At 51.1% G+C, this 26,896-nt stretch overlaps 1 protein-coding gene across 3 annotated transcripts in view; it reads left to right on the forward strand.

Annotated features, from left to right (window-relative positions):
- STXBP1 (syntaxin binding protein 1) overlaps positions 1 to 24,593 on the forward strand; it is a 74,914-nt gene extending 50,321 nt beyond the window's left edge. Inside the window, exons 9-20 of one of the 3 annotated variants that reach the window (XM_040482390.1) lie at positions 400 to 530; positions 1,622 to 1,729; positions 3,208 to 3,268; positions 4,633 to 4,698; positions 5,678 to 5,758; positions 7,900 to 8,038; positions 8,719 to 8,828; positions 10,105 to 10,206; positions 12,596 to 12,681; positions 15,469 to 15,623; positions 17,191 to 17,316; positions 22,618 to 24,593. In XM_040482390.1, the coding sequence (XP_040338324.1) occupies positions 400 to 530; positions 1,622 to 1,729; positions 3,208 to 3,268; positions 4,633 to 4,698; positions 5,678 to 5,758; positions 7,900 to 8,038; positions 8,719 to 8,828; positions 10,105 to 10,206; positions 12,596 to 12,681; positions 15,469 to 15,623; positions 17,191 to 17,300 (1,149 nt within the window). In that variant the 3' untranslated portion in view covers positions 17,301 to 17,316; positions 22,618 to 24,593. The remainder of the gene's footprint in view (positions 1 to 399; positions 531 to 1,621; positions 1,730 to 3,207; positions 3,269 to 4,632; positions 4,699 to 5,677; positions 5,759 to 7,899; positions 8,039 to 8,718; positions 8,829 to 10,104; positions 10,207 to 12,595; positions 12,682 to 15,468; positions 15,624 to 17,190; positions 17,317 to 22,617) is intronic. The other 2 variants (XM_040482391.1, XM_040482392.1) reach the window with 2 other exon arrangements.
- The last annotated feature ends 2,303 nt before the right edge of the window (positions 24,594 to 26,896 follow it).

Below are 26,896 nucleotides of genomic sequence, written 5' to 3' on the forward strand. Positions count from 1 at the left end.
TCATAGAACCACCACAGCAATCCAGACAGAGCTGTTCCATCACTGCAAATCCCAGGCCCTGGGAACCCCCTTGGTCCCAGGCCGACTGGATGGTGGGTCACCCTATTTGTAGCTGAACCCAGATGGTACTCTGTTTCATAAGCTCACCTTGGAGCCCAGCCACAGTTTTGGACCTGCTTCAAAGGATGCTCATTATGAGATGGACACATTGGATTTTTGCATGGTGTGACTGGTGTTCTCGTCAAGCAGCAAATGGACTAGTCAGTGCTATTTTAGTAGGTTTTATCTCAGAGTTCACTTCCTGGGGCTGCTTTTACAGGGGGGACAGCCACGCCAGTGGGAGAGGCTGGAGTTGTATGGGTGGCTTGTGAAAGTCTTCCCCTGTGTCCATCCTTCCAGGGCCCAGACAAGGCGCGCTCCCAGCTCCTGATCCTGGACCGCGGCTTTGACCCCAGCTCCCCCGTGCTTCATGAATTGACCTTTCAGGCTATGAGTTATGACCTGCTGCCCATTGAAAATGATGTATACAAGTAAGTGTACACACCCAGTGTGGCTTTGCAGACAAACCAAACGCACGTCTTTCATCCTAGGGAATGCGGGTATGTTGATACAGTCTTGCTAATAAGCCTGCAAGCTTTTCTGTGGGTTCCCCAAGTCCACTTGGCATTAGCAGCCAGGAGCTGTTGCCCCTTGTGGGGGAACAAGAGCTTTAGAACTTTAGTTCACGGCTCACATCACCTCAGCTCAGAGCCTGCTTGGAGGTGTTCATATGTTGGTGTGCGCGTGTGTGTGTGCGTGCGCATGTGTGTCTATGTCTGTGCATGCAAACGGATGCATATCTTATTCAGGGTTCAGACTTCTTCATTATAGGTCGTGAAATATGATGATGATAAAATATGTCACCAGAAGTTTCTTACTGACCTTTATTTGTAGAAGAGCTGTTTTCTTCATTATAATAAACATTTTTCTTGGTAATAGTCATCCAAAACTTAATTTCTAAAAACGAGTATTTGTTTTTTGGAAACAGACTGTATTATTTTCATGTATTTTATTTTATCCTTTATTTTGTAACATATTTTAATCATAAAGGTAGTGGTTTCAAAATGAAGGTTCTAAAAATATGACTGAATCTCAGTTTTCTTCTCCGTTGGTACCTGTAATTCTTGCTTTCCTTTAGATGTTCGTGATTTCACATGTAAAAATATGCTGAGGACCTGTTGCAGGCAGCTGATTTTAAAACTGAAAATTTAGGTACCACACATTTGCGGATGGTATCCCAGTCCTTCCCAGGGAGGAGTAAACGTGATCTTTGCTTTTCTTTTATGAGTCATTCTGAACCCACCTTTAACCTAACTTGAGCACGTACTAGCTAACCCTGAAGATTTTAAAACAGCTTCAAGTCCATTGCCTTTGATTAGAACTCTGGGTCTCTACCTTCCCGAGAAACTGCACTGTGTCAGTGCTGATGCAGCAGACCTGATACAGACCATGCCCCATCGGATGGTCAGGGGGCCTGTGGTAAAATCCTCCGTGTGACATCTGTCTGCTGAGGACTATAAGCTCTTATCTGTTACAAATCAGAGGGAATTGGATACATTTTGTGGGGACATATCCTCTCTAGGTACGAGACTAGCGGCATTGGAGAGGCCCGGGTGAAGGAAGTGCTCCTGGACGAGGATGATGACCTCTGGATAGCGCTGCGCCACAAGCACATCGCGGAGGTGTCCCAGTAAGATCCCTTTGCTCCATCCCTCCCCAGGGACCTCAGCCAGACCTCAGCCACCCCTGCCGCCCCAGCTCCAGGGCTCACTCCATAGTACAGGGTGAAACCTTTCCCCAGATGGCAGTTGCTAATGTGCACGTTCTGGGCACTTGCACAGAGCTGGTCAGTAGATGAATTTGCCAACATGCTAACCAGTGATGATGACTCCCTTCTGATCTCAGCTCGAGTGACACCAACTTAACTGAGTGAGAAAATCCATTCTGTGTTCAGGTTGCTCTTAGGATTTTTAGAAAACATCTGTAGCTCTCAGGAAATGCTTTATCAACACTGAACATTTAAAGCCGATTCCTTCCATTGAAACGCCCAGATTCTACTACATCAATTTGATTTTCTTTTATATAGCCAGTGTGTAATCTTCTTCCCCTTTTGTCTTACCTAAAATTTCTAAGGAAGAGCTGTGCCTATTGAATCTGTGCCTTGCTCTCAAAATGTTTCAAAATGTTTGTAACACCTGAATGTTGTTGTTGTTGTTGTTGTTGTTGTTGTTGTTGTTGTTTTTAATGAGAGAGAGAGAGAGAGAAAGAGAGAGAGAGAGAAAAAATATCTCAAGCAGAGTCCACGCTCAGCTCAGAGCCGGACACAATCCCACAACCCTGGGATCGTGACCTGAGCCAAAATCAAGAGTCACATGCTCAACCTACTGAGCCACCCAGGCGCCCCGTAACAACAGACTATTTTATAAGACCTTTATGCTATCGAGAACAATTCTACTTTTGCAAAAAGATATTTTCTGGCTGTTACACATGAGTTGGTGATAGTCTTAGGAAATTCACAAGGAAGCAAGAAAATAAGACAGCCTTGGATAGTTCAGTTCAGAAAAGTAGTCCCCAAACTTTTTGGATCACTCAACCTTAGGAAAATGTTGATTCACATTTCCAATATGTGAGTTTATTTATGAATTTACTAGTTTATTCTAATATATATATATTTTACAGTATATACAAAAACACAAATTTGAAAAAGATGGAGTAAAATAAACATAAATAGAAGTACTAATAATTCCTTCTCTTGAATCATCCTGTACACCTCCTCTGGAGACCCTGGTTGAGAATATTGGTTAGGAGGGGCACCTGGGTTGCTCAGTGGCCTAAGCATCCGACTCTTGCTTTTGGCTCAGGTCATCATCTTATGTTCATGATATTGAGCCCTGCATCAGGTTCCGTGCTCACAGCATGGAGCCTGCTTGGGAGTCTCTGTCTCCCTCTCTCTCTGCCTCTTGCTCTTTCTCTCTCTCTCAAATAAACATTAAAAAAATAGAATATTAGGAAAACAGTGTATCCCTCTCTCTCCTCTTCAAAAATCACTGTAAGTGCATACCTTAGTGGCAGGAAAAGTCACCATGTATTCCTAAAGGAAGAATCTTGCACCACTAGTATAGGACTTGGTGTTGCTGTGAAACTTAGTTGCCTCCTTCTGTCTTCCAGGGAAGTCACCCGTTCTCTGAAAGATTTTTCTTCCAGCAAGAGAATGAATACCGGAGAGAAGGTAAATGCATCCTAGAGCTCCAGTGCCCTTTAGGCTAATCCCGGTCTTCCCTCTGGGAGCCGGCAGGTAGGACGCTTCCTTGGCACAGGATTAGTGAGCCAGGGGGTCATTGTCCCTGCTTCATCTAATACTGTTTTGTCTTGTTTTTGTATTCAGGATTGAGATCAGGTGCCCCTGTCTTTTGATGTTTAAGAGATCTTCATTTTGTTACTCTGAGGATTGATATTTATGGTTTTAGATCATGCGTCAGCTTAAGCCAGAAGAACGCTGAAACCGTTTTTAGCTTGTGGTGGAATTAGAATTCAACTTGCCTGGTCCTTTCCTTATCCTGACTGTTCATCGGAGGTAGCTTAGCCATCTTAGTCAAGGGAAATGCACCTCTGATCGTGTCACTCCCTTGCTTAAAACCATCTGGTGACTTTCTGTTCCCCGCAGAATCCAGCCCCACCCGTAGACACACCTTATAGCATTGGGCTATCAGGGCCCCCAGACTCTCAGGTCTGCCCCCCACTCTCTGGCACCCACGGCCTTGCTCCATCCATGCCTGAGTTCCTTGCCTGGGGCTTGCCTTGTCAAGTCCTGGTACTTTGGCTCAGGCATTGTTTTCTCCGGGAAATCCTCCCTGCTCCTCCCTGGACTAATGAGGTACCCCTCCACTGTGCACCCACACTCCTGATTCCCTCGAAGAACACTAATCCTCTCAGTCGGAATGACTCCTCTGCTAGATGGTAGCTCCACAAAGACAAGAATTTCTTGTTTGTTTGTTTGTTTGTTTTTGTTTTTTGTCCTTATATCTCCAGCACCTAACCTGGCATGTGGTAGTAATTCAACACATTTTTGTTGGATAGAGAGGGATTAGGTGAGTCACATGGTTACCAAGTAAACAGACCCCTGTGACCTGTCAGGATGCACATCCCGGCCCTTTCCCACCTTGTTCCTTCTTTCGACCTGTCTACACAACTGCAGCCCTTCTGCTGGGATGAAATGTGAACTCAGTTTCAAGACTGCTTGAGCTGAGTATGCAGAAGAACAGTGTGGAGAAGAAAAATTGCTCTTCCCTGGCAAGAATTATGCTCTCAGTAACTTTCTAGTCCAATAAATAAAACATAATTGCTACACTTCGGAGTTCAGTTCCCTACCTAGAAGATGGTCACGGTATTTGAATCGATAATTTTTTGAGCCAGAGGCCTGGAAGTCTAAACCCACAGCGATCTCAGGTTTAACAGATTGATTTTGAGAGTTTCCGAGCGTGCACTTGGGAAGTCTGCTGCTGGCTGCTGTCCTGCCCTGGACCTGCCACCCTTGCACAGCCTCTTAGGTCAGGGCCATTAGAGTGAGACCATATGTTTTCCTTTCCCTTACAGACCACCATGCGGGACCTGTCCCAGATGCTAAAGAAAATGCCCCAGTACCAGAAAGAGCTCAGCAAGGTATGACAATCCCAAATGATTGATTTGAATCTTGACTATAATCAACTTCAGTAAGACCTCTCAGAGCCCCACTGCACTGACTGATCCACTGAAATCACAGGTTTTTAATCAACTTCTGGTTTTATTAGGAAAAGCTGAAAGACCGGACCGACAACTTATTTCCTATGACTTTCTTTTCTCCTCTTCGTCTGTTTTCTCTCTTTATCCTTCAATTCCTCACCTCACGAGCCTCTCCCCTGGGCTGCTTAAGTATTCTTACGGCGTGGCAGCTGGACTCCACGAGTGGAGTGGGTGACCGAGGGAGAGAGCCAGGAGGAAGTCACTGTGCCTTTTCTGTCCTGACCTGGGGTGTCCTACATCATGTCCTCCACACTCTCCTTTAGAAGCGAGTCACTGAATCCAGCCCACGCTCAAGGAGAGGGGAATTAAGCTCCACCTCCTAGAAGGAGGGGTAACAAAGGATTTGTTTTTTTAAAAAAAATTTTTTTTTCAACGTTTATTTATTTTTGGGACAGAGAGAGACAGAGCATGAACGGGGGAGGGGCAGAGAGAGAGGGAGACACAGAATCGGAAACAGGCTCCAGGCTCTGAGCCATCAGCCCAGAGCCCGACGCGGGGCTCGAACTCACGGACCGCGAGATCGTGACCTGGCTGAAGTCGGACGCTTAACCGACTGCGCCACCCAGGCGCCCCAAGGATTTGTGGACACATTGTGGAACCATTATGCCACCCTACCCCCATACAGGATTCCTTCATCTGCTTGACTCCTTTGGAATGCGGTTTGCCCCTACCTCTCCTGACACAGAACTTTCTGGCGTGTTCTGCCATGTTTGTGTTCTGCTTCAATGCACGTTTTACCTCCTTTACGAGGCTGGAGACTCCCTGGTGCATTGCACAGGGTTTATACATAGTAGGTGCTCAGTTTATGCTTCATGCATCCGTGAGTGATTTCTGGATCATAAACTCTGCTTTTTCCTAGTATTCAACCCACCTGCACCTGGCCGAGGACTGCATGAAGCATTACCAAGGCACCGTGGATAAACTCTGCCGAGTGGAGCAGGTAGGACCTTTTCCTTCTCTTTCTGCCACCCCCGTTGACCCAGCTGAATTTTAACATGTGACTTTGAACATCCTGCAGAATCATAGGATAGAGAGATGGGGAAGTCTACTAGATCATGTTGTCTCAACTGTGGAGCCAATGCACTTCCGCTCTCAATGGTAGGGATTAGACTGGTCTGGAATGCTGTGCTGTTTGGATTTTGCATGTCTGACTCTCCACAGGCTCCCTGGAGTGTCTGAAGAGAGATGTCTGGAACTCTGAGCCCTACACTGACAGGGCTGGCTGAGGTTTATATTCCGAGTGTATTTTCCTCCTGTGGTGGCCACACCGGTTTTGGAAACCTAGATGAGAGAAACTAGGGTAGTAGCATGTCAGAAACTCACCACAGCCTCCCTGATCATAAGTAGGACTGAAAGTCAGCAGTTTGCGGTTTGAACTCTGTCTCTGTCACTGGTTTGTTTGATGTGCCTGTTTCTGCTTTGCTTTCCTCATCTGCAAAGGGAAATAACAATGCTGCCATAGTTTCCAGGAGTGTTGTGTGGAGTCACTAATCCTGGCCCTCCGTTCTCCAAGCGAGAACTTCACTCAGCTAGGGTCTGCTTCCATGGGAAGGGAGGGCATTTGAATGTGAAGCCTCAGCAGGAACGAACAACTCGAGTCCTTGGTGTGAAGCTAAGATCTACACCGTCTGGTGTGATGTGACAAGCCAGCTTAGGTTTGTCAGACCTGTCCTGATTTCTTGGCTCTCTTCTAAGGGGCAGTGGCCCCCTAAAAACCCATCAGTCTCACAGCTGATCTTGACAGGTGCAAGGTCCTCTCCAAAAGAACTTGACTGTCCAGAAAACAGGTTATCCCTACATCAGTAAAAGTGAAGTTGGGATGAATCCTTGGAAGTGTACATTTTTTTCAGAATTGCTCCATGGTATTTGTTGAACCGGTTATGTTTAATTTGACCTTTAGAGAGTATTAGATTTGGGTCCGGCTAAACAAACGGCTGTTGAGGCTGGCAGTGGCTCTGAGAGGTGAGAAGGCCTGGGGGCACCCACCTTCCTTGACCCAGAGAGACCTGGGTAACCTCAAGGTCCTGATGGTTATGGACTCGTGGGATCTTAGAGAAAAAGGGAACCTTCAGGCGAGCCCTGTGTGGGTTCCCAAGGGAGTTGCAGCCTTTGGTCTCTGAGAACAGAGTAGAATGGTTGTTGATTTGCTGAGGCTGATGATGTGCCTTCTCCAGCCTGTCGACAGCCGGTCTGACTCTTGCCTGAGTTGGGAAGCGGGGCTGTCATTGTGCTCTCTCTCCTCTTCCTTCTTTGGCCAGCCCTTCTCTCCTCCTTCATCTGCCTGGGTTGGGTTTGCAGGTTCTAGAGCCCTTTTTTTCCTACTCATCTTAAAAGTGGTTGGAGGGGCGCTTGGGTGGCTCAGTTGGTTGGGCATCGACTTCAGCTCAGGTCATGATCTTACGGCTCGTGCGTTTGGGCCCTGCATTGAACTCTGCTGACAGCTCAGAGCCTGGAGCCTGCTTTGGATTCTGTGGCTCCCTCTCTCTCTGCCCGTCTCTCTCAGAGCCATTCACCCTCTGTCTCTCCTTGAAAAATAAACATTAAAAAAAAAAAGTGGGTTGGAAAATTAAAAACAGGTTAAAAAATGCAGAGTAGTTAAAACTCAAAAGGCGTGTCCTTCAGAGCCAAGGGGAAGCACAATGGGGAGAGTCTAGCTAGGCAGGCGCACCTTAAGATGCCAAAGCTCTTCATGTGAGGGACGTGCCACTGACTCGGCCCCGATCCCTCAGCAGAGCTCTGTACCTCTAGAGGCCCCACCGGAACGGAGGCTTGACCTGAGGACGTGGCCCAGGTGCACGGACACTCACCCGAAGGGAGCAGCCTACTTTCAGACAAGATGGCAAAAAAATCAACGATGGTTTCTGTTTTTTGCAAATTGAACCCTGGGGCTGTCATCAGTTCTCACTGGCGCCACGGAACGTAGCGCTAGTGACGCCAGTGCAGATTATGGTGCATTGTGGGAGCAGAAAGGACCTTCCCCAGTGAAGCGACCAATCCTATTTATGGTCTACAATCGTCTAATTGTTACCATCCGTCCAGACTGTCACTGGGAGTGGGGCCAATATGGTGTGTTTTCTGCAGGACCTGGCCATGGGCACGGATGCCGAAGGGGAGAAGATCAAGGACCCTATGAGAGCCATCGTCCCCATTCTGCTGGATGCAAATGTCAGCACTTATGACAAAATCCGCATCATCCTTCTCTACATCTTTTTGAAGAACGGTAGGAACGACGGGCTGGAGAAGAAGGGATAGGTGCTCTCTTGGGCAAGTGAAGTGAGGTAGAGAGAGAAGACAAAGTAGGAAAGTTTAGGAAACATGGAAAGGAGTATTATTTAGTAAGGAGATCCCAGGGGCTCTTGACATTGGGGAAATGAAGGTAAATCAGTTGGAACTAGAATTGAATTCAAGAGTTAAGAAAGGTGAGGCGTCTATGGAAGAGGACGGGTGGGGGCAGGGAGAGCCCACTGACAGCAAAGCCAGTTTGTGAGGGCTTGTCCGCCAGGTGCTTTAACTTGCATCACGTTAGTACGCTCCACCTTTAAATAACTGATTTTTACCCACATCACAGTTGGGTTACCGTCCACTGTGCAGATGGACACGGAGACTCTTGACTTCGATGTGGGCAGGGGTGGGCAGAAATGGCTGGGAAGCAGAAGACGGATGGAAATACAGACCATGATGGGGCAGTTGCTGAAGGTCACAGCCTGGGACAGAGTGGCTTGAGTGGAATGGAAATCCTGATTTTGTCTTCATCTTCCAGTAAAGTTGATGCGGTGAAGACTCATTTCTACTAATCCTGAGGAGGAGAAGGGGCACCATCCCCCCTCAAGCGATTGGCTCTGCTTCTGAGTGTGTGATGTGCAGTAGCTGGGTGTGGTGACAGGGGTTTTGTTCTCTTAGGCATCACTGAGGAGAACCTGAATAAACTGATCCAGCATGCCCAGATCCCCCCAGAGGACAGCGAGATCATCACCAACATGGCACACCTGGGGGTGCCCATCGTCACTGACGTAAGGGGCCAGTCTTGCATGTGGGGAGGGAGAGGCAGAAGGGAAGCTGGCATGTCTTATCTGTTCTCCCCTGAATTACTTAAGGTGGCTTAAGATACATACACTAAACGTTGAGGAAGAGAAAACATAAAATCAGAGGAATAAAGGGATAGATGTAGTAAAATAGAAGTGAAACTCCCAGAACCAAGACGTGCACATCCAGGAGTTGCACAGAGTCATTAAATCTGCGTTGAGCCAGCCCCAGCCCACGCCAGCTTCGTCCCCCATGTCTTGAGCTCAGTCTGGCCGTGTCTTTGCATACCTGGGTCCAGCATCTTCTGTGAGAGCGGGAGCACAGCGCTTAGCATCAAGCGGGTTTGCCACTTGGTTTGTCACTGAGCCAGGCCAGGGCAGGGAAGCCTGACCATGCAGTGCGCTCCAGAAGAGGCTGGGGGCCAGAGGACTCCAGAACTTGAGGAAGAGGCCCGAGCACTCTTTGGAGCTCTCTGCTAGGAACCTTCCCGTGCACCTGCTTCCTGTGAGGAGTCTCTCACTCAGCAGTGCTGTAAAGCTAGAGTTGCAAATGCGCTTCTTTTGGAATCTCAGAGTCGGAAACTGTCCCAGAGCCCAGACCTGAGACCTGTAACGGGTGGTTTGGTGTTTTTTGACCCTTGTTCAGGAGGGACCCAAATGGGAATGAAGATGGCTTACTGATGCACCCCAGACTGTTGAAGCAGAAGCAAAGACCAAGTCTTACACAAAGCTGCCTTTTCTCCTATAATCACAAACAAAACTTTTTTTTTAACTACCAGGATTTTTTTTTTTTATTAATTTTTTTTTTCAACGTTTTTTTAATTTATTTTTGGGACAGAGAGAGACAGAGCATGAACGGGGGAGGGGCAGAGAGAGAGGGAGACACAGAATCGGAAACAGGCTCCAGGCTCCGAGCCGTCAGCCCAGAGCCCGACGCGGGGCTCGAACTCACGGGAGTGCGAGATCGTGACCTGGCTGAAGTCGGACGCTTAACCGACTGCGCCACCCAGGCGCCCCGGATTTTTTTTTTTTTAATGGAGCTTCTGTGTTTGACCCGCATTTGCCATTTTCCCGTGGCTTTAAAGAACCGAGTTTGCTCCAAGGGGCACATGCTGGACTTTTCCAGGAAAACCTCTCCCACTTAGCCTCTGCTAGCGCTGACTCTCTGAAGGGAGTGCTCTGGAGCGATTTCCAGAGGCCAGCAAGGTCGCCGGGGCCCAGGTGACCCGTGACTCTGTCTAATTTTGCGTGTGTTTGTATTCAGTCCACCCTGCGCCGCAGGAGCAAGCCAGAGCGGAAGGAGCGCATCAGTGAGCAGACCTACCAGCTCTCACGGTGGACTCCGATCATTAAAGACATCATGGAGGTCAGCGAGGGAGGGGTGTGAGGATGTGTGTGGGACAGCCTGGGCCCAGAACTCTTCACTTACAGGCCCAGAGGCCTCCAGCTTCACCTGATGTGGGGTGATGGTGACAGCCTGGGGTTATCTGTCCCTGAGGATCTGTACCCAGTCTCGGGGCTCATTTAGGCCCCATAGCCTTGTCCTGAGGGTTTAGGAAGAACAGCCCCCAGAGGCCGCTAGATGCAGATCCCCATGATTCATATGACTTAGCCCCATAGGAGAGACCCCTCAGTGGTGCCGTATCCCAAGAACCAAACACATCCCAGCATCTGCAGCTCACATGAGTCACAAACACCACACTAAGGGTGCGGGTATGGAGGGGCTTTCAGGATTCACCCGAGCCAGCCCCTCCCTAAGCCTCCCTGTCAGTCAGGGACCCCGCCCTGCCAGGCATGTTTCTGCCTCTGCTCTTCTGTTCACATCCATCCCTTGCCTGCAGTGCTGTCCCCTTCCACTTCTGAGCCCTGCCTTCCTTCAAAGTCCCCGTCAGGTCTCACCGTTTGCATACACCGCCCCCGTCTGACCGCCCAGCACCACGGAGCCGCCCTGGACTCCTGTAGCATGTATCGGAGATGCCCTTTACGTATATGTATCTGCTCAGTGTTTGGAGTCAGCTCTTTATACCTTGGCCTGTGCCCTCAGCTGATGTGTCCTCTGGCCATAGCAGGTGTTTTGTATTTGTGAATGTGAGGCGTCCCTCTGCTCCTCGCCTATAGCATGAAGAAACCCTGCTTAGAATCCTGCCCCACTGGATCTCCAGGGTGGGTCTTAGAGGCACCCTGTCCAGCTCCTGCTGTCCACAGGCGGACAAGACTGGGGTCCGGACAACGAAGGGGCTTTCCCAGAATTCCTTTGTCAATCCATGCAGTCCAGGTGTTCTGCTGAATTATGAGTTAAAATAAGTGTATTTTAAATATATATAGTGAGTCAGCTTCCTATTTTTAAAACCCACAAACCAAAGGATGGGTGAACATGAGACATCTAGAAACCAATTGGATTTCTTTGTAATGTAATTAAAGCCCACCCCTCTGTCTCATTCGCTCCTTTGTTCTCTGCTCCCTTTTCCTACCCCGCTCCGCAGTCCCTTGGAGAGACATGTGCGTAGGCTTCACATGGTAGCTGCTAAGGGGAGTGGAGATTTCTAGGCAGCGGGAGGTGCCTAGCTGGCATCCACCCACTAGATGATTAGACCCTTGGAAAACTGAGGATGTAAAGTCTTGTCTTGCATGAGAGACAATGCCTGTGCCGAGTTTCTACAAAACTGGTGGCAAGTGTCAGGGATTTATTGGAATGCAACATTTATAACCTCACACAGATGTAAAAGAAAAGAAAAAAATTGGAAGGGAAGCAAGAAAAATTAATGCACTTTTTTGGTCTTATTTGTTTATTTTGAGAGAAAGAGTGAGCGCTCGCAGGGAAGAGAGAGCAGGAATCCTAAGCAGGCTCCACACTCAGCACAGAGCCCGACGTGGGGCTTGAGCTCACGGCCATGAGATCATGACCTGAGCCGAAATCAAGAGTCGGACACTTAACCGACTGAGCCACCCAGGCGCCTCGTGTTTTGTTATTTATTTTTTATTTGGGGGAAAGCACAGGTGGGCTAGGGGCAGAGAGAAGGGGACAGAAGATCTGAAGCAGGCTCTGTGCTGACAGGCTGACAGCAGTAAGCCTGATGTGGGGCACGAATTCATGAACTACAAGATCATGACCTGGGCCGAAATTGGTCCTCAACCACCCAGGTGCCCCTTGTTATTTTTAAGGCTTATTTACTGGGGCTGCTGGTGTCTCAGTCAGTTAAGCACCCAACTCTTGGTTTCAGCTCAGGTCGTGGTCTCACTGTTTGTGAGCTTGAGCCCCGTGTCAGGCTCCGTGCTGGCAGTGCGGAGCCTCCTTAGGATTCTCTTTCTCCCTCTCTCTGCCCCTCCCCTGCTCATGCGTGCTCTCTCTCTCTCTCTCTCAAATTAAGATTAAAAAAAAATTTTTTAATAGAGTTTATTTAGTAATTTCTATACCCAACATGTGACTCGAACTCACAACCCTAAAATTAAAAGTCACATGCTCTTCTGATTGAGCCAGCCACGCGCCCCATTGCAGTTTTTGTTTGTTTGTTTGTTTTTTAACTGCAAGGTCGTTAAGGTCTTCTTCGTGAGCAGACCTATGGACTTTTCTCCATGTCCATGCTGAGTGCCGTTTTAGGCCCCTGCAGCAGGCAGCAGGGCAAAGGAGCTCTGGTTGTTGCAGATTCGGCCATGTCGCTTTGCCAAGTGACTTGTTCCTTGAATCATCTTGCCTTGGTTCTGTCAGCCCTTCCCAAACAAAAGGCAAGCCTAGTATCTGTCTCTTTTCTTTCCAGGACACTATTGAAGACAAACTCGATACCAAGCACTACCCGTATATCTCCACCCGCTCCTCTGCCTCCTTTAGCACCACCGCGGTCAGGTTAGTGGGAGTCCAGAGCAAGCAGGTGGGAGAAGGAGGACCGTCGCTGGGTGGTTGTCAGCCGCACGGTGGTCCTGGTGTGACACAGCATCCACAAGAACCCTCCCCCGGCTTCTCGCCACAGCCAGAGTGCAGGCCTGGTGCTTGGAGCAGCCCATGAGGCCCTCCACTCTCCGGCTTCCCACTCCTCTCTGACTCATCCCTTACTCCTCCCGTTTTTCTCTCCACTTCTGCCACGCTAGCCTCCTCCTCTGCCCGTGTCAGGCATACTTCTGCCTCAGGACCTTTGCACTTGGCTTTACCTTCTGCCTCAAATGATCTGTCCCCGTACATTTTCAGGACTTGCCTCTTATCTCCTTCAGGCCTTTAAAATCAACTGTTACTTTGCCCCGTCTTCTCTAACTACCCTGTTTTAACATCGCACTACACCAGTGTTCCTAGCAGCATTACTCATAATAGCTCAAAAGTGGAAACAACCTAAATGTCCATCAGCTGATGAATGGATAAACAGAACATGGCATACTCATACAACGGAATATTATCCAACCAAAGGAATGAAATACTGACACGTGTTCCACGGATGAAGCTTGGAAACATTGCACTAAGTGCAAGAAGCCAGTCACAAAAGTCCACATGTTGTGTGATTTCATTTGTTTGAAATGTCCAGAATGGGCAAATCTGTAGAGATAGGAAGTAGATTAGTGGTTTCCAGGGACTGGGGATGGGGGTGGGGTGGGGGAATGGGAAGGGACTGCTAAAGGGTATAGGGCTTCTTTTTGGGGTGATGAAATAGTCTAAAATTGATTGTGGTGATGGTTTGCAATTCTGTGACTATACTAATAAGCATTGAATTGTATGCCTTTTTTTTTTTTAAGTTTATTTATTTGGGGCGCCTGGGTGGCTCAGTCGGTTGAGTGTCCGACTTTGGCTCGGGTCATGATCTTACGATTCATGAGTTCAAGCCCCCCACATGAGGCTCACTGCTGTCAGTGCAGAGCCAACTTCGGATCCTCTGTTCCCCTCTCTCTCTGTCCCTCCCCCACTTGTGCCCTTTCAAAAACAAATAAATATATATTTTTAAGTTTATTTAATTATTTTGAGAGAGAGAGAGAGAGAGAGAGAGAGAGAGAGAGAGAATCCCAAGCAGGCTCATGTACCTGGTGACACTCCATACTTCTGTCCCTGGTTCTTCAACACTGTGGGTTTTCTTAGTTGCCTGTGGTGCTTTCCAGGGTCTGTTTTCAAAAGCTTTTCCTCTTGTTCCCCTCTTTGCCACGCATCTGGAAACCTTCCTGCTGTGCCCTGCGATGGCATCGGAAGGCATTTTGCCCCTAGACTCTCGTTGGCCTCCCTCATCGGTGTGGTCCAGGCTGTTCCCTGGCCCGCAGTGGCATCAGTTACTTTTCCTGAGGTGGCAACCTCAGACCCAGGTTCTACTCGGTTTTTGTCTGTCAGCAAGAGCTTGACGTGGCTCCTGAGAACATTTCAAGGCTGAATGAACATTTGAGCTTGGAACAGGAGCGCCACTAGCTCCAAAGAGGGCATCCCGGGGCACCGGAGTAGCTGGCAGTTCCCAGGATGAACCCTCCACATGTACCTCTCTATCCCCTGCTCCTGCTGTGCCCACCCATCTTTGTCCCCCACGCCCGGCCTGCTGGGCTCACTTTTAGACCTTCCCTTGGGCCCAGGCCAGAGGTCTGTGGCACCTGTGGCATTATGCATCCCCTCTGATGCCAGTAGAGGCCAAATGTTTATTGCCAACATTGGAGCAAAATACGAAATCCCCAGTGTTGCCCTGGCCAGGCCGGTGACGATGGCACACTGTCAGATGACTCTGTCTGTGTTGGCCCATGTGCGCCCCTGGCACCTTCAGGATTTTGGAAAGTGACTTTAATGCTGTCGTAGTCAGGGAGAAGGGCAGAGATTTCGCTAGAGACTTGGCCTCCTTGTTTTGCTTTGATTTTTGTTTTCTTTTCCCCATTTTCTTAACCTGGAAACAACCCATTTCTCATTGTTCCTGAGGACAAGGTGAAGACCTACTAACAGAAGCCCAGGGGCAGAGGAGACACCTTTGGGAACTGTCCCACCACCGAAATGCCTGTCTTTCAGGGGGCAGCTCAGTGTCACGTCTTCTGGGAAGACTTTTCCAATGATGCCCAGATGACGCTAGAAGGCGTGCATGTCCCTGTGGCACTGAGCCCCTCCATCGCAGCACGATCCTGACCTTCCTTCTCCCCGCCCACCCCAGTTAAACCGCGAGCTCTCGGTGGGCGTGGCTGAATCTCGCCGAGGGTTGGCACCTTGGTGCTGGGGGAGGCCCTGATCAGGTGAGGTGCTCGCTGCGTGAATCAGGGTGTACCAGCCTGAAGACGGGCCTTGACTCCATCGTCACCGCTCACTGCCAGCAGAGTGTCCCAGACAAGCCTAGAAACCTGTACGCTGGAGGGCGGAAGCTGACGACCATCACGAGGGGCAAAGCTGTGGAAGGTGACACGTCACACTTGAAAGCTGACTTGAGCCTGCCTGTCACCTACATGCTTCCAAGAGAGTGACGAGGTCACAGCATGGGTAGCCCAAGCATTTGATAATTTGCACAACAGTTCAGTTCAACCAACACTTACTACTACTCTGTTTTGGTCACTGGTGTACAGAGCGAATGTGTAAACAAGTCATTGAGGTATGAAGTGATAAGTCCTCTGAGTGCAGATAAACATAATTAATCTCTCTCTCTCTCTCTCTCTCTCTCTCTCTCTCTCTCTCTTCCCCTTTCCTCCCCCCCTCCCCCAGCGCCCGCTATGGGCACTGGCATAAGAATAAGGCCCCAGGGGAGTACCGCAGTGGTCCCCGCCTCATTATTTTCATCCTTGGGGGCGTGAGCCTGAACGAGATGCGTTGTGCTTATGAGGTGACCCAAGCCAATGGAAAGTGGGAAGTGCTAATAGGTGAGTGGGGGCATGTGTTCTAGAGGGAAGGGGCTGCTTCATCGCACTTCGATCCATCCCATGCTTTGGTGTTTCATTCTGTCTTCACTTCTCCATTGCCCCTGCAAAACATAGTCTCTAGACACGTTCGGGGACGGCAGCAAAGGGGCGAAGGGTTCTTTCCTCGTGTCTGCACTGTGTCTCATGGTGAGAGGCAGCTGCAAGCGGTGGGAAGTGCCTGATCACAGACACCGACAGACCCAGGCCCCCATTCTCGCTCGGCCACTGCCAAGTGGGTTACCTTGAGCAAGCACCCCACCTCTCCATGTTGCGATTTCCTTACCCGGCCAAATGGGGTTGTGAATACCCGCTTACAGCTTTGTACTAGGCCCGAGGTGGGACCTGTCTCTTTGCTGGCATTGGGCCTCCTGTTCAGAAGACGCTCAGTGAATGGAAGGTAAATTATCGCCCCCTCCTTTACCTGTCAGTTGCAGATAGACAGACACAGTGTGTGGGCAGATACCGCCCGAAACACACGGGCCTGACTCCTGGACTCTGCTGAGGGTTCCCCATCAATTCTGGTTCCTACGACTCCTAGGTCTGCTATGTACCCTTTCTGGTATTTCCTGCTGGTTTTCCAGAAGAAAGGAAGCAACTCGTTAGACCTGACTTAATGCAGCGGAAGATTTTATACCTTTTTCCTGCCTGTAGGAGCTTCCAGTTTCTAGGGCTGGAAGGGGAAGAGTGAGCTGAGGAAAATCACGCTTTCTCCAGACGCCTTCCTTTTGCCCCGTCTTGCCCTTAACAAAATGGATTTGCACCTGCCTGGGGCTGCCTCTTGACATTGACTGACCCAAGGCTATGAGCACGTACTGCCCTGGCCTTTCCCCTGATCTCTAGAAGATGTGTCAGTTTTACACCCCTACTTCGGGGTGACCAAATTCCAGTGTGCCCGGCGCTCTCAGAGTGAGCAGGTCCTGCAGACCAGTCCACGTGGCCATTCCTGGTTGTGTCAAGATGGACCTGTTACTGTCAACCCCCTTTCTAGATACCACACCATTCAGTGGAGAGATTGGATATCCTCTCCCTCCCCTCCCCACTCCCTGGAGCTTCCCTGGCGGGTCACCCTTTCTCCCCGTATCGTTTTTTCCTTTTTGTTACATAGACGCTGGGATAAAGCTCTCTCTGTCCCCTGCTCGTGTGTATGTTGCATGCACGTGTCGGAGAACTCTCAGCTCAAACACAGCTTTGCGGGGCCGAAGCTGTCAGAGCCAGGCTTTGGTGTAAATTTCCCTCTTCAGCTTTGGTCCTGACTTGCAGTTCCCGGTTGGGGGGTGGAACCCTGGGGAGATAGCGGTGCCCGTGCAGATCCACGGAGGGGCCTTGCGCAGACAGCTGACGTCCGCAGTGTGGCCTCACCCGCTTGGTGCATGCCGGCTGTCCTTGCGGCCTGTGTGCGTGTGCACGTGCGCGTGCTCGCGTCTTGCTTTCTCATACCTCATTGGCTGCATAAAACGTAGGCCTAACTTGGCATGTTCCTGTAACGTACCTTTGTTCAAGCAGTCAGCTGGCCTCTGTTCTCCCGCAGGTTCTACTCACATTCTTACTCCCACCAAATTTCTCATGGACCTGAGACACCCCGACTTCAGGGAGGCCTCTAGGGTATCTTTTGAGGATCAGGCTCCAACAATGGAGTGAGAGCCAAAGAAACAAAGTAAAAGCAGCTTATTACAGAAAAGAAACTCTTCCACTCTGAAGGGTTTTCTTTGATTATTCCGTCACTCTTTTTCTTTATTTTTCCCTTTTCAGTTTATTTATTTGATTTCCTTTCAACAAGAAAATGCTTGCAGTTCTCAACACCGATTGAAAATGTGTCCGATGCTGCCTTCACAGACCCTGCCGCGAGAGCCTCTGGGCCCCGGCCTGCCAGCTCACTCGTGCCCTGGGTCACCTGCTGCTCAGTCAGGCGGTGCAGCCCCCTGGGTTGTAAACCAGAAATGATCATGACTGCTATGACCAGTCCTTCGGAGGGACTGGAAGCCGAGGGATGCCGGAGGCACGGCATGCAGGCCTACCGGCGCGGGGTGTATCTGTGGGCACCAGGCAGGGAACACGTAGCGTCCCGCTCGTGACATGGTGTGGGAAGTTGTGAGTGAGGCCAGTAGGCGTTCAAGGGACTGTCCTGTCCAAGAAGGCAGAACTCCAGTGGAGAGATCCATGGGCACCTGATCGTGGGGAAGGCTCATTGGAGTGCATCAGGATAGACTCCACGTCAGTGGTAGTTAGACACGTAAATTCCTTTTTTCCAGCGCAGGCACGCGTCCCAGGGACTGTTGCTAAAGGGTGACAGGGTCACGAGCTACCACGTACTTGATGAACTCCAGCCACCAGTGGAAATCTCGTGTCTCGTGTTCATGTGGGGCAGATGGCCCTTCGTAGTCATTTACTCTCTCAGTAGTTGCTTTTATTTTCATTCTCCTGTGGGTTTTTTTCCAGGGTTGAGTTATCACACCCCTCTCTCTCACTGAAGTCTGTTAGTGAGATCTGAGAACCTTTGGGTAAAAATCTGTTCATAACGCGGTGTGCTGTTCGAAAGAGCGTCTTCTCTCTCCCACCACGCTTGTGCCTTTACCTGTTACCCAGGAACCGGCATCTGTCTGGTGGATCATCCAGACTTTATTCTCATCCTCATCCCTTCCCTTCTTTTGCGTCCCTCATATGTCCCGGGAACCTCCTGTGAAGTGTTAAGTGGCAGACGCATACTGAAGAACTCCATTGTAGCATTAGTTATTCTGTAGTTTCCTCACACAGCCTGTGAGGAGGCCACACTCTGTGCACCTGCCCTCATGTACTTCACTGACGACGTCCCTGCCCCTCTCCCACCCAGACTGACATGTGGCCTGGTGAGTCAGAGAATGAGTCACCTGGAGCAGTCGGGAGGCCTAGACTCTTGCCCCGGTCCTGCCAGGAGCACGTGTGGGACTGCAGGAGGTCCTTCCCCCGCCCCCCAGCCAGGGCACAGAATGCAGAATGCGGGGGGGGCTAGGTCCTGGATCGCAGGGCCCCAGGTCCTGGGCTCTGACCACCTAATTCAGCAACTCGGATCGGGTGCCTCAGCGCTTGCGGTCCTGCCCTCGTGCACCTGTGCTCTCTGGTACACCTCAGGGGACTGGGCTGTCAGAGCCATGACCGGGGGGGGGGGGGGGCCCCGGAAGCATGCTTGTTTGTATAAAGAGAACGTGCTCCATCCAAAACGGGACTCGCTCTAAAGGTTGGGACAGGCAACTGTGCGCTTTGTCTCCTCTCCTTCCTGTGGCCAAGAGACGGCTCCTCCGGGGCACTGGTGAGGGGAGAAGCAGCACGTGGGTCACCTGCACGGTGCGGAGCGGGCTGGCCATGGCCCTGCGCTGCCTCCCTCTAGACAGTGCCGCCAATGGGCGGTGGATAAAAGCAATTGTGAAGAACACAGCCATTGTTTAGAAGCACCTTGGTTGCTTGGTAATCAGAGACATCTGGTTCTGTGTGCAGATGGCAGGGAGGTGACCGGCATTTGCTGCAGGATGTATTTTCAGACTTACGGAAGGAAAGATGTTCAGTCCAGGCTTTGGTGGTGGCAGACCACTTGCAGGGTCTGAAAGACCTGCAAACCCAGAGCCCGGGGGCTCCAGCTAGGATTCACTCTGCGATCCCCTGCCCCAGAAGCAGCCTGTCCTTTGCAGGCTGGTGTTCTTTGTTTTGTGCTCAGTCAGCATAGGTTCTCGGCTGCCATCTGAGCAAAGAACACAAATACTCGAGTTGTGTACTCGTGGCTTCTGAAATGCTTTTTGGGGCAGTGTCGTGTTTTAGAGAGTTCCTTTAGGAAAAAGCAAGGCACGGAGCCCTAATCCCAGGGAGGTCAGAAGACAGATGAAAATCTGACTTGCCTCCTTCTGTTGTGATTGTCCGGTGACCAGAGACTAGGACAGTGTGGGCCGGGAGCAGGACGGATTGTCTCCGCCCAGAGTCGATGTCTGCAGTTGTCTGCAGCAACTTAGCTTCTAGGAGATGAGTTTTCCTGCTCGGCAGTGAACGAGAGCATCCCTTGCCGGCTCCCCGCGTAGGTGCCAGCGCCCACTGGTCCTCCGGCCCCTCTCTCCCCCAGGTGCCAGGTGAAGGGGGCCGGCTGGGCAGCCGGAGTGCACAGGTGTCCCCAAGCCTCACTTCCATTGCATTAATCAGTCGCCTCCATGTTGTCCAGAAGTGAAGTCTTTGCTTTAGGTTCTCACCCCAAGCTCTGGGGGAGGGTTGTGTTAAAAGTACCAGCCTTGAGGGAATGTCCAAGAGGCTGTTGGAAGCCGGTGGAAGAGCCATACACAGCACTTGCACTTCAGAAAAAGGGTTTGTTTTTTTTTATATTGAATATTTCACTTTATTCCCAGTTGGAGTCAGACAAGTCTCATGTTTCAGTGGGACTCAGATTTGAATCTGTACCCAGAACCAACCCATTGCCCAGCTGCTATTTGAGCACTCACTTGCATGTCCCCTCCTGGGGCCAGGTGTCCAGAAGCGAGACCGACGGCATGACATCTGGGCCCGGCCGTGCCACCAAAGGGCTGCGAACGTGCCCCCTGCCGCTCTGGGCTTCATTCTCCCACCTTCAGGACGTGGGCTGGCCAGGAGCGTGTTTCCAAAACCTGGCAGATCAGCAGACTCTCCTGGGTTGCTCTTGAATGTACACCCTCCCTGGTGCCCCCCCGGGCCCCCCCCCCCCCCCGGGTCTTCGGAGTCCGTAGGTCTGTGTCGGCCAAACCCAGGGATGCCTAGACAGCTGACCTGATTTTCATATTCTGTCAGAGAGGAAGGATTTTGTCCAGGCAGAGCTCTGGCCCACAGCTTTGACAGCCCTTTGGGTGACTTTGTTTTTGGAGACACCCACTCACATTTCTCAGTCTTGCAGTCATGTAGCATAAGAGGGATGGACCCTCCGTTGCGGTTCTGGAGGACCGACGTGGGCCCCCTGTGGGTTCTAAATGTGGGTTTGCGATAATGTGTATCCCAAACGCACCCAGCTCCGTTCGCGGTATTTGTGGTGGTGAAAACCTTGACCAGGACATTAAAACAGTGCAGATGACTCAGTGGCAAGAATTGGCTCTCGGGGGATTCGGATCAACAACAGCTGGTCTGAATCCTTTAAAGACACCCAGTGAGTTAGGGTCCAGGAGTTCCTGAGCCTGTCGCAAAGATACTTGGCCCTGGAAGTTTTCTTCTTTCAGTCAGACTGGGACCACCAGATGGTCAGCCGTCAGGTGATAGAAATTCTAGAGCATGGATTCCTTGATCTCTTTCTGGCCTCCCTCAGGCCGTGGATTTGCCTGCAAGCAGGGGTCAGGAGCAGCTTGGGGTGGGTATCTGCTCAGAGGCTCCCTTTTGATTTTTCCTCTCAGTCGAGTCTACTGTCTCATTTCCTGGAACTCAGCTAGATGGCTGCGGGAGGGCATTAGGGACGGTTTCTCCGGCGTGTTGCCTGTACCTGGAAAACCCCCAAATTGCTTCTGCACAGAGGACCCAGCTGTCTTTCCAGGTGTAGATGCACAGGCTGCATGGAATTGAGGTTGGGAAGGCCTTCATTCTGGCAGTGGTTCACTGTTCAGAATTTGGCAACGTTTATTCCTGTTTTCTCATTTGGGGAGTAGTCTTTGACCTTATGACTTGGCCTTTGCTGAAGGAGCCTCGGGTCTGCAGAGCAATGGGTTGGCTTTAGAGCGCAGGGGCTGGTGGAGGCTATAAGCTCAGCACCTCTGGGAAGTAGCCGCGGACTGGTTCCTCAGGACAGTGACAGGGTGACTAGAGCTTGAATGCTGGGGGACAGGAGGTTGGAAGAAGCGAAGCCTCTCATGCTAGAGAGGGCTTCACAAGCTTTCTGCCGGTCCAGACTTGACCAGGAAGGTTCAAGGCCTGCAGTCCCAGCAGTCACGCGTCAGCTGAGCACACGGTGGTCAAAGGCATAGGGACCCTGGTATTCGGAATCACCCCCAACAAGCCAGCCAAAGCCTTCTTTTGCCTACCGTCAGGGTGGCAGTCTGGCACCCTGGTGGTTTCTGTCCCCATTCCCTCGCCTGCACCTCCAGGGAGGCACATTTTCAAGTACGGATCTCTTTTGTTCAGTTCTTCTCTCCCACCGGGACCTCTTTCTTTGAAGCCCACTGCTGCATGTGTACAGGCCTCATGTTCACGCACCAGTCACTTCTGTTCTGTTTGAGTAAAGTCCATGTCCAAACCACACGGTCCATGCATCTTTTTTTACTGCACTTATTAGATTCTCTCTCTCTCTCTCTCTCTCCTTATGAAAAAGGACTTCATTTATTTTTTATTTTTTTTTTTAATTTTTGCAGTAGAAGTATATCTAATTCCATTAGCTTAAATTTTTTGCAAGCATTTCTAATCTCTTACAATGTGCGGTCTCTGCAAGGTAAGGCCTCAGGTACCCTGGCCCTTTCCCTTTCACACCTGAGGTCCCGCCCATCAGGGCAGCACCAGCCGGCTGGCTCCCAGAGGTCAGTGGCTTCCCCAGGGTGCCCTGCCCATCACTTCCTCCCTAGCAGGCGCCATCCTTTCCATACACAGCCCCGTACCGACCCCCCCCCCCTCCCCAGCCTTCCCCTGCCATATGGTTTGGAATTTCTCTCCCCGGCTGGCTTCGCCTCGAGTGCAAGAGAGAATCAGAAACGCAGCTGCCCCGTCCCCTGGCAGATGGCACTGAGCCCAGATGGAGAGGCGGGCGGGCTCCTTCCTTGGTACAGCCTGGGACCATGCCCAAGTCAGAGGATGTGTTTTGTTTATCCACGGTCCCCAGGTGCCTCCCAGGCCTATTGTGATGTGGACCCGGCACCCAATCCCCACCCCCCTCCCTGCTTCCACTAGACCCAGACCAGGGTGGGGGCGGGGGAACAGATGCAGATCTGGGAACTGAAGGGCAGGAAAGGAAATGCGGTAGAGCCTGGAGCCAGCAAGCTCACTGTCTTTTCTGCCCCCCCAGGATCCACGCACATTCTCACCCCACAGAAACTGCTGGACACGCTGAAGAAACTGAATAAAACAGATGAAGAAATAAGCAGTTAAACAAATAAGCCACCCCTCCAAAAAACGAACCCTATTCCCACAGTGCTCCGCAGCCCCTGCTGCTGCCCGCCTCAGTTACTTTGCTGACCCTGTCCCTCCACTGCCTCCCCCAGCTCTGCACGCCCTGGACGGCACTGTCGCCGCTGCGTTCTCGTGTTTAATGATGCCCTCTTCCTGTGTGAAACAAGAGAAAATAATGCATTGTGTTTTTTAAAAAGAGTATCCTCTATATGTGTCCTAAGGGGAGAAGTTCCTGTGTAAGGGACATACTGCTGGAGAAGTTGTGGAACTGTCTAGAATGAGTGGACACCTTCTCCCCATTACTATGATTCCCTGACCTTGTACATAGCCCAGTGTGACATGCGCAGATTGCTTGAGTATGGGAAGGTAGACGTTTGGGTGTTTTACAAAATCTCTTTTGGGTTGTTCCTGTTCTTTTCGGGAATCCCAGAGATGTCTGTTCCTGGAGTATTTCGAACTGAGGATTAATCTGTGGTCTCCACGCCAGTCCTTATCTACCCCTCAGCCTGCTCTCGTCCGGATACGCTTGGCGGTGAATACCAGGTGACATCATCGTGTGAGGTCCGAGCTGGAAGTGACCTCTTTGGCTTCCCCGGTGGCTCGTCCTCCCCAGGGGCCGTGGGAGGGGCCGGAGGTCCGTGAAGTCAGGCTGGGTGCTGGCTGGCGTGCGGCCTGTCACCGCTCCTTCCCTGGCCCGCGTCCACAGCGCTGTGATCCCAAGGGAAGTAGTCTTGGGGCCTGAGTCACAGGGCCCCAGCAAGCGAGGAGCAAGCTCCCGCCAGGACCTTTGTCTCTTGGAGAAGCAGTTAGGCTGGGGTTTTTGGCCAGACCTTTCCTTTCCCGGGCACCACCCCCCCTACCGAACCTCTGTTTCTCAGTGGGGTCAGCATGGCTGGTGCTCGAGGGCCAGGAACGGACGAGGATGGGACGGGTAATGCAGGCTCCTGGGCAGAGGGCCCTTTCTTGCAGAGAAGGGTCTGTGCGCCTAAGACTTCAAACCGCCAGGAGAACAGCCTGTTGAATTTATGCAGACTCTGTTCAGATCATCCTCAGTTTAAGATACTTCATGATACTTTATTTTGTGTAGCGTGGGGTCATTTGTCGTCGTGGTTGTAAGAGAAAATGATCATTGTATTCTCTGTATAACACTTCGCTCTAGAGCAAAAATGAAAGAAGCAAATGCAGAAAGGGTGTCTCGTCGTCCTCTAGACTCAGCAGCAACTCCGTTCTCCGATGGTGAGCGCACCACGTGTGCTGCTGCTGTGGTCATGAAATACAATGACAGTGGAAGTCACAAAAATGTCCCCTGCCCAGCCCCCCCGCTGCCCTTTAACCCCTGCCAACCGTGTGCATATTACTGTCTCGTGATGTCCTTGCAGACGTGGTGAGTGCTAGTTCCACGCGGCCGCCCGCTTTCCTTTCAGAGCGCGCTCCTCGCCCTCCCCGTTGGATGCTTTGTGGTGTTTTCTCAAGGCTTTGAAATCTCCCCTGCGCACTCGCATTAGTTTTCAGGCCTCTTCTGTCTCCCTTCTCCCCCTTAAGATACCTGGTTTCCTTAGGACAGAACTGTAGGTGCTCGCACTGGTTCGTCTCCTGCTGTCCCTGCTTGTTCTGTCCCCTCCCCTTGACCAGACAGGGCCCACAGTTCGGGGCCTTGTTTGTCAAACATGTTGGGTTTCCTCTCTCTGTTATTTATATAAAAATAATTTATCAAAAGAATATTTTAAAAAAGCTAGTCTGTCTTGAAACTTGTTTACCTTGAAATTATCAGAATCTCAGTGTTGGAAAGTATTGAAGCACAAACATGTATCATCTCTGTACCGTTCTGTACTAAAGCACTCAGTCTAATAAATAAATCGATCCGCACCCATTCACGGTGTCCGGGGCGTCTCCTGGTTTGGTTTCACTTTGGGGAGTCGAAGGAGAAAGGCTTCTGCCGTGGTCCGTTGCAGATGAGACCGCCACCCCGGCTGTGGCCTGGAGTCTTCTGGATCCCCAGTCAGCATCACTCGTAGTAAGAGCTGTAACAGCTGGGGCGCCTGGTGGCTCAGTCGGTTAAGCATCTGACTTCGGCTCAGGTCATGATCTTACAGTTCACGAATTTGAGGCCCGCGTCGAGTTCTCTGCTGTCAGCACAGAGCCCACTTTGGATCCTCTGTCCCCCTCTCTGCCCCTCTCCCGCTTGTGCTGGTTCTCTCAAAAATAAACATTAAAAAAAAAAAAAAAAAGATCTGTAACTGTCTCACATTTTAGGACAGCCCACGAAGCTTGTCTTGGGCCCCGGGCAGCAACAGGACTCAGCTTGTGGACAAGGGAGCTCTTCCTCGTCTTCTCTCTCCTTACCTGGAGTGTCTCTCTAGCTCGGAGACTGTAGCTCCGAGACTGCAGGCCTCCATCTTGCAGATGCTGCCTGCTCACTGGCAGTGTATTTAGGGCGTGTGAGGAGGTCCATTTATCAACCCTCCCGTTCTCCTCTCTTCCTGCTGCCACACCCTCTGGCCTCATGAGCTCTCCCAGTCAGACGGGGGTGTGTGTCCTGCTGCTCTGGAAGCCGGTTCAGAACCCGGGCAGACGGAGATGGGTTTGGCCCAGCATGGGGAGTACACCCTCGAGTTAGGGTTGGGGTCACACCAGAAACTTGCTGGCATAGGAGGCACAGGGGAGTGGGATTCTTTAGGAACTTCTGATTCTAGTCTTTGGTCCCCAGTGACCGCCTCATTCAAATCCTGATCTTCAAGGCATGAAGACTCCTAACAACTGGAGGCCAGTTGGTGGAAGTTCTACCTCCTCGACCCAGCTGGCTGCTGGTGAGACTTGCCTGATAGGTAATGATGCCAGTGACCATTTACTGAGTTCCTGCTCCGCGCCAGACCCCTCACGTACTGTGTCTCTTGGGTGAGCCCCCTCCCAGTTTTACAGGCGAGGAAGCCGCGGCCAAGAGCGATGCAGTTAACCCACAAAGCCCACTCCAGCTGGGGGGCATCAGACACTCATCGTCTTAGGGCGGCAGTTGCTGCCCCAGTAACCAAACCCTGGAATGAGATCCAAGATCAGAATGTTTAAATTCTAAATTGTTCTGGGGGCACCTGGGTGGCTTAGTCGCTTGTGTGTCCGACTTTGGCTCGGGTCATGATCTCATGGTTTGTTGAGTTGGAGCCCCACATCAGGCTCTGTGCTGACAGTGCAGAGCCTGCCTGGGATATTCTCTCTCTCTCTCTCCTCTCTCTCTTAAAATAATAAACTAAACTAAATAATTCTAAATTGTTCTAAACTGAGTTTACGTTAAAACAAAGTGAATGCTGTTGGCTCCTTCCTTCCAGGGCTACGCATACCCTCCAGGCCCATAGTAGTGGCTTGTTAGTCTCTTCCTGATTGTTTCTGACCTGCTCTGACCCAGGGTTTCTGCCACCTGTCTCCATTCCACCGCCCCCCCTCCCCCACACCCCCGCAGGGAGGCAGAGACCTGGCCCATTTTATGCTCCTGGCAAGAGTCCTGGTTCTTTCGTGTTTACACAGCACAGATGGAGCCTGTGGGCTGCTCCTCCAAAAAGCCTCCAGTGGTGTTAAATATTCTTGGAGGGACGGGCGGTTCTGAAACCAAAGCAGACGATGCTGAACCAGTAACTGAGCAATCCTAAACTAAGGTCAAGGGCCGTAGCCGGTCACTCTGCCTTTCCAGGGGGCCAGGTCTAGGCTGGGTGGGGGTGGGAGGGGCGGGTCTCAACCAGGCCCTGTCAAGGGGCCTGTACACCCATCTCAGTGTGATACCAGCCGTTCGCTCCTAAGAGACAGAATGGCAGAGTGACCAGGAGCACAGACCTCAGCCTCGGGCAGGCCCGGGTGGAATCCACTCAGTCTTGTCCTACCGGACCCTGATGAGGGACTTTGTCCCCTCCTGCGAGGGACGCCTGTGGACGGGTGATGCTGGGCTGGCCCATGGTAAGTACAAGCAGCACTCGATCGGTGCTGATGGTGCTGCTGCTGATCCCCAGCCACGTCTGTGGGGAGAAGAATAAGCATGCCCGTGCACTGGCGGGGGAAGCATAGGTCCGTCAGCTAGAGAAGGGGTAAACTGCGGCTACTCTGGCAGTTACAGATGGGTGCCCTACACCTGTCCACATGAATAAATCTCCAGAACGGTGTCGAGTGAAAAGATGAAGTTCCAGGACACATAC

This window comes from Herpailurus yagouaroundi, unplaced genomic scaffold, assembly GCF_014898765.1.
Source record: "Herpailurus yagouaroundi ecotype Mexico unplaced genomic scaffold, PumYag 160, whole genome shotgun sequence".
NCBI lineage: Eukaryota > Metazoa > Chordata > Mammalia > Carnivora > Felidae > Herpailurus > Herpailurus yagouaroundi.